Source organism: Quercus suber, unplaced genomic scaffold (genome assembly GCF_002906115.3).
Source record: "Quercus suber isolate HL8 unplaced genomic scaffold, Cork oak 2.0 scaffold_658, whole genome shotgun sequence".
NCBI lineage: Eukaryota > Viridiplantae > Streptophyta > Magnoliopsida > Fagales > Fagaceae > Quercus > Quercus suber.
The window spans coordinates 103402-113702 of NW_027070099.1; the positions used below are offsets into that span (position 1 = coordinate 103402).

Here is a 10301-nt window from a genome sequence, read left to right on the forward strand (position 1 = left end):
TTCCCTTGCAGGCGGTATGATATAACACAAATTCCTGATGTTTATGACTCATGCAAGTAAGTCATATTTGCTTTCCCTCATTATGCCTCCCTTTGAATGTGTCCAAATGAAAAGTGCATGGCACCAATAGTTCAAGAGTGATTTTTGGAAAGACACAAACTGGATTTGTCAAGGCATTAAATGCTTCTCACTATTTTTATTAAAGATGACTATCATTATGGATGAAGGGAGAATGTATTCAGTTGAAATGTTATTTTCTATATGATATATTTGTTTCTTGGTTTAGCATCTTGTTTCTTGACCTTCCAGTGATGACTTACTGGTAATTGGTGGTTTGATGAGTTCACTCCTTATCTTGGGTTTTTCCAAGGGAAAATTTTCAGTTACTAGAAGTACTTGTATAAATGGGTGAAGGGTTGTATAAAACATGGAATGTAAAAGATTACGTACGTTCAGTGAGGAGATTACAGAGAAAGTGGCATCAAAAGGTAAAGAATTAATGGTAGGGGATATTTCAGCTCTATGTAGTGGGTTGGATGAGTGGGAAGGGGATGATGGTTTGGGTGACTCAGAAATAGAATCGTGGTCAGAGGGGGATTTAATGTGATGTGATGTGGAGTTGCTTTGTTGGCAGGATGGTGAGGTTGTTGGTGGAACCTCTGGCTCTGTCCATTCCTGTGGAGGAAGATGAGCTTAGTGGGGGAAGCCAAGGGATGTGATACAGGGGAGACCACTCATGCATTGGACTAGGTAACAAGGAAACTAAAGGTTTTCGGAAATTTTTGGGCACCTGGAGGCCTTTGCAGCAGAGTTATAAAACCAAGGCTACAAATGTAAAGAGGAGGCAGAGGGTGATCAGTGATGGTGCTGAAAAAAACTGTCTATGATTGAGATGAAGGGTAGCAGGGAGCTGAATTTTTTTGTTTAGTTCTCTGAATTATGAATTTAGCTCAGCTAAGCCAAGAAGTGCTAGTAGGGTGAGGTCAATGATTTTGCATTAATAAATCTTAAAATCAGTTCATGGAATGTTAGAGTGTTGAGTGATAGAGATATGGACTATAGTATTTGGTCTGTTTGGAGCTCAATGGGTTATGCTGCATGGAGTTCTGGATATGTTAGCTTCATGGCAAGGTTGGTTTGGTGACTTTGGTTGTCATCAAAACATTTTAATTAATAAAGTTTAGTTACTTATCAAAAATAAAAAAAGATTACTTACCTCTAGGTTTAGATACACGAGCTAGTCATCAGAACATTTTAATTAATAAAGTTTAGTTACTTATCAAAAATAAAAAAGACTACTTACCTAAGGTTAAGATACATGAGCTACTTATTCTAAAATATTGTTTCAAGGAATCTTGTTTTGCATGTTTCTACAAGGAAAGAGCACTATAATTGTATGATTTAACAGTGAATTAAAATTTTAGATTAGGGGAATGACATATGAGTGACGGTAAGGAGTCTACAGATTTTGCACACAATCTTTGGTTGTTCGTGTTTTGCTTGTTCAGACTCTATTGCGTTATGCCTAAGAGGGTGTTGAATATGCTGGCTTGTTGGAAAGGGAGGTTTTGGCAGACATTGTAATGCTAGCTTTGGGGGTTGGGGGGTGAGATTTCATTATGCATCACGTGGACTATTTGAAGGGATTGAACGTTTGCCTTTGGAGTTAAAACTGTTTGTAGTATGCACCATGTATGATTGGATGGCTGCTTTGAGTGGTCACTCCATGTAAGATTGATCTTTTTTATTTTCAGTAACATTCTTTAATCACCTATATATACATATATATATATATATATATATATATATATAGGGTTGGGTTTAAGTTGCACCTGATGCGATAAACAATATTATACCACCTAAGAACTTGCTATTGAATTCATATTTTGAAAATCTCACCGTTGGATTACATGGTTTATATATTCTTAACATGCATGCCAATTTTTATGACAATCAGATATTATTTACCATTTGATCCATAATCTCATATTTTTTGCATTATTTTAAATTACAAAAACTTGAATTTAAACAATTAATTGATGATATGGTTATTGATTTCTGATTATCTTGAAATTTTGCAAGCATAGAGAATATACGAAGATAATGTAATCCAATAGTAAATTTGTCAAAATTTGCATCTAATTAAAAAATATTGAATGATGTAACATTGCTTAAAGTTACACTCGGTGTAACTTGCACTCAACTATATATATATATATATATAGGTGACACTGGTCTGGGTTGGTCAAGTGTTTGGGGACACATCATGACATGATGAGAGATATATGCATGTTACACACTTACCTGCATCCATACCATATGTACAGAGTACAAAGAACTTATAATTTTCAGTGAGCATGCAAGGGCCAAATGTTAATTGGTAGAATCTGGAGAGAGTTTTCTGTGATTTTTTTCATTCTCAACAAAGGTCTTCTGTTCCCATTAAGTTCATCTATGTTATATTGCATCACAATCTTTAATAAATGTAATTGAAATTCAAGTTGATCATTTAATCTTAATTCACAGTTTGGCATTTCACTAACAGAGAAGTTTATGTTCTTATGTCAGTTGTATACTTGTGTTCTAGCTATGATAATATATGTTATGTTTGACTTGCTGCCTGACAGGTATGATCTCTTGCACAATGCACATCTTAATCTAGAAGGGTTGGATGAACTCTTCAAAGTAGCTCAGGTACTTGACAAATTCAATTTTTACATGCATACATCTTTAGAAGGGAAATGATTTTCATTTTAATATTGATATAATAGCAAATGTTCATAACATCACTGCAGTTTGTATGTTATTTTGATATGACTAAAGTCACCACATAAGAACTGTATACTTTATTGATATGTGATTCAGTGTGTCCAGCAAGATGTCCGTCTTTGTGTTCTAAAATTTACTTTATTATGATTTAGAAATTTAATTTCTTCTCATGTAGCAGAATTCTTTAGTCAGTCTTATATCCGGATGAACAGTTGGAGGGGGAGGAAAATGGGGTGGTTGATTTTCCACCTGGGCTCACAAATCTCATTTCCTCCAAATTGGGAGGAAAATGAAGCCAAATTAGGCCTATAGATAAAATTACAAATTTTACTCTGTATTGACTCTGTACCAGTCCAAGTCAATATCAATTAACTGCTGAATCAGAGACTGATTGCTTCTTCCATTTGTGACATTGTAGAGAAAGCAACTCATTTTCAGTTTTTAAATAACATTACACACATTTCCATACACTTTTTCACCCACACATATTTCAAAAAATTACAAACAATATTGCTCAAACTCTTTTACCAAACGGGCTAGTTTTTGGAACACATAACAGTACCAAAAGCCATCAATCCTTCTTCAAAGCAGCATCAAATAACACCAAAATTAAATGCAAAGTGCTTAAATTGATGAAAAATAAATAAATAAAATACATTCTAAATTATGAAGAGAGAGAGTAAATAAAAAAAATCACATAATTTGCTTGGTGATAGTCTTGGCTGAGAGTTTAAACATAAGCAGGTGTTGACAACTAAAATAATGGAGGTTTCCATGAGCATCTGACATTAGAAGGCTGAGCTTTTAGTTGACATGCAATCAATTAGTTTGTTCCATGGGTGTGAAAGTGAGCTGTGAAGAGAGAAAAGGGGAGGGAGGGAAGAAATAAAAGAAGAGAAGAAGAGATTAGAATTTGTGAAACAGAATTTCATGAGAGAGAAAGGGGAAAGAATGAAAAGTCAAGAATGGGTAAGTTGAACTGAATAAAGGCCCAAATGTTTTCTTTTTTAAAAGTGAAACTTAAAAAAAAAAAAAAAAAAAATTCTATATTTATAATAGAAAATTTACTTCTTATCTTATGGGGCTATAATAGTAAATTTAGACAAACAACTTGTTCCATCCTCTCATTTTTCTTCTCAATCAAGCAAAGAAAATTTATGTTTATTTTGCATCTTTCTACTTTTCCATCCTCCATACCAAACACAAATCTTTTTTATCCTCCCAACCACAAACAGTTTGGCCCCCTCTAAAAAAGAAAAAAAAAAGGAATCGGCCCCATAAAAAAAAAAAAAAAAAAAAAAATCTTGCAAGTTAATATCTTAAAAAATATACTAAGTTCAATAATATATTGGAAAAAATTTATAAATGCCCCACTCAAATTCATTATTTTGAGTTAATTAAGTCATACAGCCTTTTCTTTTCAATCCTAGAATTTCTGCTTCTTAGGACTCTGCATTACGGCCTTCAAAAGAAATTGCTCCCTTATTTCCAACAAAAAACTAGCAGTCCCAAAGTATAAATTTTGAACTTCAGTAGTTGAAAGAATAGATGGCAGAGAGAATTCATGAACTTGCATCTATCCATTTGTTTTATTTTATTTTTATAAGTCCATCTATCAACTTTTTCTCTTATGTGTATCGAATATTGGTTAAGATCAACTGAAAGTGCTCTGTATATTTTCATTGCAGCTCCTTGCAGATGGTGTGATCCCAAATGAGTATGGAATTAATCCAGAGCAGAAGCTGAAGATTGGCTCAAAGGTAACATCATTTTTGTTCGATGCGGGATTAGTTTGGTTGTGAGAAGGACCTTTTGGAAGTCCCACGTTGAAAAATATAGTGCTGTTCTTCATGCTTTGTAAATACAGTTGTTGGGAGTACCACATTGGAAAAATAAAGAAGGATGTTATATTTTTTCCTCTATAAATACCATGCTTAAACAAGTAGCATTGAATGTGTGTGCTAACACTTGTGTGAGCCTTAGTATATTTTGTTCAATGTTGGGCTTGTTGCTTGGTGCATTTCATCCTCCCAACCCCTTTGGTGTAATTCTTTTTTCTTTGTTATTTATTTTCACTGGTCAAAACTCGTTCCAGTTCCCAGTTATAATGGTTGATCTGCCAGTTTTTCTGGTTTTAATATATTTTCATGAATTTTCAGTTTTAAGCTAGGGCTGGACTTTTTTTTAAAATTTTATTTTTATTTTTATAATAAAGCTAGGACTGGACTTGTATAGCCTTATAGGTCCTGGCTCTCTGTTGAACCTGTGGGCCCAGTCCGGTTTATGAAACACAACCCTTGCCTAGGATACTGTATATATCGGTACTTGAAAATTTTTAAATGAAAAATGTATATGCTTGACAATTTACAATGCTATATCAGGGTGTTTTTGTGTATCCAATATGTCAGATCTCACATATAGGCCTAGTCTCAGCAACTGCTCTGAATGCAGCAAAAAGTTCAGATATGCTGTCCTTTGCTGCATACATTGTCTGACTTGAGATGAGATTTTAGAGGAAACAAATATGAAAGAAGGATTAAAAGAAGGAAGTAGTCTAAATTTTTGTACCAATAAAAAGATTTTCTTTTTATTATTATTTTTTTTTTGTGCAGCAGATGGGTTCATGTTTACACCTTTGAACAATTTGTTGTTCTAATATAACAGGAAACAGCCAACAAATGTAATGGGGTTAAAGGTGGAACTTGAATCCCCGATATTTTTTGGGCTTTATTGACCCAATAACATATCTGTAATGATCCAAGGGAAAATGCTAGTCACATTTGTGTTACACCTCAAAAAAACTAGTTACAATTGAAGCTTCTTGTAGTTGTTAATAAAGCTCAGATCTACCTAATATATGCCCAATGTTGGACTCATCACACACCCACACAATTTACACTCTTAAACAATATCCAAATCAGATCTGGGGCATCACAATATCATTCATAGATTTTCTCTTACACAAGAAAACATTTGTTAGGACACTCTAAAGTACTTCTATAATAGCTAGCTCAAGATCTTTGCCATTATTACTTGAAAATTTATAGTTTTGACCTCTCACTCTTCGAAGTCTTTGTGAACAGCATCTGATTGTCACGTTTATGCTTCAATGGACCATCTAATATTATCAACAAAAAATAAAAGAGGCATAGGCACTAATATTATACGAAGTTTGGACCTCCACATTAACTTATGGTCCTTTTCCTTTGCATGCGTCTTGGGTTCTCCATGTGAAATCAATATTGCTTGTTGTACAGTTATATCTGTATCCCATATATTACATTTTCTGTACCCCCACTGGCTGCAGCTTAACTTTACATTTTGGCAATTCAGATTGCTCGCCGTTTGTTGGGTAAAATTTTGATTGATCTGAGGAATACTCGTGAAGAAGCCATCAGTGTTGCTGAATTAAAGAGTAATCGAGACCAAGATTCTACATCCAAAAAAGTTGAAAAGGAAGATACTGAATATCAATCAAAGCTCTACATTAAGAATGATGACATGAGAAGAACTAGCACAAGCGATATATCAATGGATCAAGATGATGATGATGATAAGGAGACCAAATATCGTTTGGATCCAAAGTAAATTTATTACTGTTTTTTGTCACATGTTCTCTAAGCTCTAACTAATTATGTCAAGTTATTTCCTTATTTTCTCAGGTATGCCAATGTCAAGTCACCTGAACGCCATGTGCGGACACGCCTTTACTTCACATCAGTGAGTACATTTCTCTCTATTACAATAACTTGCACTAAAGAAGCTCTCTCTCTCTCTCTCTCTCTCTCTCTCTCCCCATAATTTTTACAAATTATGATTCAAACAACTACTGTTTAAATTCTTTATATCTATTTTTGGACTGAATACTTTGATTTAGGTAAGGATTGAAGAGATTTCGAATAAGATTTTATTTGTTATTAGAATCTTAATTAAATGATTAAATTCACTAGGTTAAGCTTTTAGGACAATAGGTAATTTATCATGGCATCAAAGCTAGGTGTTCTAATCCTGGGACCTATGGTTTATGGGCCTACCATGCGTCCAATTGTGGAACCTGTGGGTTATGGGCCCACAACCCATTTACTTTTGGGGGAGAGTTGTAGCTAAAATTTGCTGCTAAATTTGAAATAAAATTTTTATAGTTATATGAAATTTCATTATTTGACTGTTCTAATATCTTTGGTCGTGGCCTTCATTCATTTGACTTGCATCAGTACATTGACATGAATAGTTATTTTTCTTCAAGGACTTTTCTTTCTTTTAAAATATGACCCTTTTAATTATCAATAAAAACATGGAACTTAAAGTATTTAGCTTAGAATGACTTTCCTTTAGTGGATTCCCTAAAATATTTTTCTTCAGGTTCTTTCCTTTTATGGTTTTATTGTAAGCTTAATGTCCTTTCTTTCATGTGGAGTAACTGGCAAATTTATTAATAATAAGCTGAATGTGTCATTCCCCAAATCGGATTGTATAAGTGTGTTGTGCAGGCGTGTGCTGATGTGCAGTTTAACTTTCTCATCAGCTGATATCAAGTGTTTGCCGTTTACTCTTTTTGATGACAGGAATCTCATATTCATTCCGTCATGAATGTTCTCCGTTACTGTAACCTGGATGAATCTCTTCTAGGGGAGGATAGCCTCGTTTGCCATAATGGTTTGGAGCGTCTACATAAAACAAAGGAGCTTGACTACATGAGTTATATTGTGCTGAGGATGTTTGAGAACACAGCGGTAGGTAATTTAGTGTGTTTGCTAGAATGGTCATTTCTATTTGGTTAATATAACCCTTTCTTTGCTAAAAAGTCATTTACTTAGAGCCTGTGTAAATAGATCCTGCATGGACTAGATGTTTGACTGATAAACTGGTGTTCCACGTTTTGATCTGGACTAGTCAGGCAATCCTTCTTGTCCATCGGTTCATGAAAGTGGTCATGTTATAAGAGCAAGTGATGACCCAACTTAAGACTATACTAAACCTAAAGGGCAATATAAACTGCAAATGAAATACTTTAGAATGACAAGATGTGCAATTTATAATTATTAGATTGTTATGTTTTATTTCTCCTTGTCAAGAATTCTTAGATTATTGATGGTGTATGACTGAGAAATGTTTCTTGAAATTGCAATTGCAGGTTAAGTTAGAGGACCCAAAAAGGTTCCGCATAGAGATGACCTTTAGCCGTGGTGCAGATCTATCCCCTTTGGAGGTAATGCATGTTCAATTATGGTAAAGTTGTTATGAAAGGAATATCTAAAAATAGTTAATACTTAATAGTGGACATGTCCATCCCGAGCAGGGTTGAAAATGTTGTCCTCTATTGATTGTGTTCCTTTCTTCCTGTGGAGAGAGAGAGAGAGAGAGAGAGAGAGAGAGAGAGAGAGAGGGGGTTTGAACTCTGGGAAATATTCTCTTAGAAGAATTAAAGTGGTTTTTCTTTGAATATGCTATCCAGACAATCATATTAGTGTTTTATCAGCAAAAAGCTTGTTTAAGGTTGGATTAATATACCAACCTCCCTGACACATCCACTCAACTGATGGTTTGAGTTTCTTCTTCCTGTATTAATGGAATTTTTTTTATATACCTGATTGGCCTCATTTCAAAATATTGTTTGATACCAGGGATATCAAAAATCCTCAAGATGGGTTTTATTAAGACATCAAGGCCAGTAATTAGTTATATGTGATCTTTGCATGTTTAACAAGCGGAGCTGTTTCTCTTTTGATTGGCAGAAAAATGACAGCGAGGCTGCTTCGTTGCACCAGGAGCACACACTACCAATTATGGGTCCAGAAAGGCTGCAAGAAGTAGGATCATACCTCACATTAGACAAAATGGAAGAAATGATTCATCCTTTTGCCATGCCAGCAGAAGATTTCCCTCCGCCATCAACCCCTGCAGGATTCTCTGGCTATTTCACAAAGAGTGTGCTTGAGCGCCTGGTAAATCTTTGGCCTTTCCATAAGCATGCAAATTCTGGTGGAAAGTAACGAGAATTCCTACTTTTATTTTCCTGCTTACCCCCCTTTCTACACATTCTTTGATTGTTTCATATCATGCATCTTTGATATCTGCGGAACTTTGGTTGGTTGATCGGCTAGAGTGAGTTTTGAGCTCCTTCAGAGAAATTTTTGGGAGGCTTACAATTTTCAACAACAAAAGAATGTTGTTGGAAGAAACCATTTGGCTGAAACTGACGGACTTTTCCTACATCTTTCATTGTATTTTTCCCCTTTTTTCCATTATTGTGAATAACAGTTTTCATTAATGAATGCCTTGCTCAACTAAGTCTTAGATTGTTTGTTTGGGTTGGTTAATGAGATTTCCAGTGCTCCTTGAAATTAAAGACTCAATCAATGCACTTGATAATAACTAAAAGAAAAAACTGACCTATTGAATAGTTAAGTCACTTCTCCTAACACAATTTTCCCTCCTTATTTTTATTTTCATTTTCATTTTTAATTTGGGTTAATCCGACTTTATTTTTGATAAGCGCAAGTCTTCTACTTACGTCTTCTACTTACTCGCATGATGATGTATGTGGCATCTCCATTTTAAACATTATGTGGCCTTGTATAGTGATGCCTTGGAAACTTTTCTATATCTGCTTTGAGAAGGCTGAGTCAATTCCAAAGGAAGTAAACTGCGAAAAAGAGGGATTAAAGAAATGAAAATAAGCGCATAAACACAAGTTGCCAGCTGAAGTGTTCGCTTGCATGCATCACCCCTGGTGATGAAATGGCATTGTTCAGAAGCCAAGCTTTGTCTCAGATATGAATAGTTCAACAGCGAGGCTCAAGAATCTTGCATATCATACACGGAACTTCTTCGTCATGTTTCCTAGTTTCTGATTTAGGTATGCGTTATTACTTGTCTATGTAGGCAAGTGGTAGCTCTTCAATGTGAGCTCAAAGGTTTTGGGAAAGGGGGAAGGCTACCCTCCTTTGTGTAGCCTACTCTCGTTCAATTAATAGAGAAAAAAGATAGAATTTACTCCTAGAGACTTTTTTTTTTTTTTTTTTTCCTAATTAGATGCAAAGCCTGGTTTTGGCCCAATTCTTCATAAACATCCCCATCATTCCTATACCTTTCCTCCTCCTCGTTATCTATTTATCAATGGGTCATGTCATTGTCATCATCTATGCATTTTTTTTTTTATATATTTTATCTTCTTTTCTTCACAGCTCAATTCTTATCCCCAAACCAACTTATCAGTTGGGCCCGGGGACTCAATCCTAGCCATTTGGGTCAATCGGCCAATATACCACGGGCTATCATCTATGTTATTGGAAGATAGAATCATGTTCTAATTTACAGGTGAGGGCTGCAATACCTAGGCTTCAAATTAATATCTGTTTAGATTCCAGGAGAAAGTCATCTTCCAGGCTGTTGTAGATTTATCAAATTGTTTTGATTGGTGCAAAGGTCGATTTCGCCTTAATTGATTTTTCAGCCTCATACTTGACATAAAAAGGGACTTATCATTAAATATCCTATTTATTTGGTTCTGAATTGGAGACGGTCCATTT

The 10301-nt window shown here is 34.9% G+C and overlaps 1 protein-coding gene across 7 annotated transcripts in view; it reads left to right on the forward strand.

The window, feature by feature from the left end:
* LOC111992363 (inositol hexakisphosphate and diphosphoinositol-pentakisphosphate kinase VIP1) overlaps nucleotides 1-10301 on the forward strand; it is a 34396-nt gene extending 24095 nt beyond the window's left edge. For 4 of the 7 annotated variants that reach the window (XM_065765842.1, XM_065765841.1, XM_065765844.1 and 1 more), the window contains 9 exons: nucleotides 12-56; nucleotides 2628-2694; nucleotides 4458-4529; nucleotides 6103-6353; nucleotides 6432-6489; nucleotides 7335-7502; nucleotides 7904-7978; nucleotides 8505-8714; nucleotides 9957-10301. In XM_065765842.1, the coding sequence (XP_065621914.1) occupies nucleotides 12-56; nucleotides 2628-2694; nucleotides 4458-4529; nucleotides 6103-6353; nucleotides 6432-6489; nucleotides 7335-7502; nucleotides 7904-7978; nucleotides 8505-8714; nucleotides 9957-10082 (1072 nt within the window). In that variant the 3' untranslated portion in view covers nucleotides 10083-10301. Of the gene's footprint in view, nucleotides 1-11; nucleotides 57-2627; nucleotides 2695-4457; nucleotides 4530-6102; nucleotides 6354-6431; nucleotides 6490-7334; nucleotides 7503-7903; nucleotides 7979-8504; nucleotides 9067-9351; nucleotides 9772-9956 lie in introns of those variants that run through there. The other 3 variants (XM_065765845.1, XM_065765847.1, XM_065765846.1) reach the window with 3 other exon arrangements.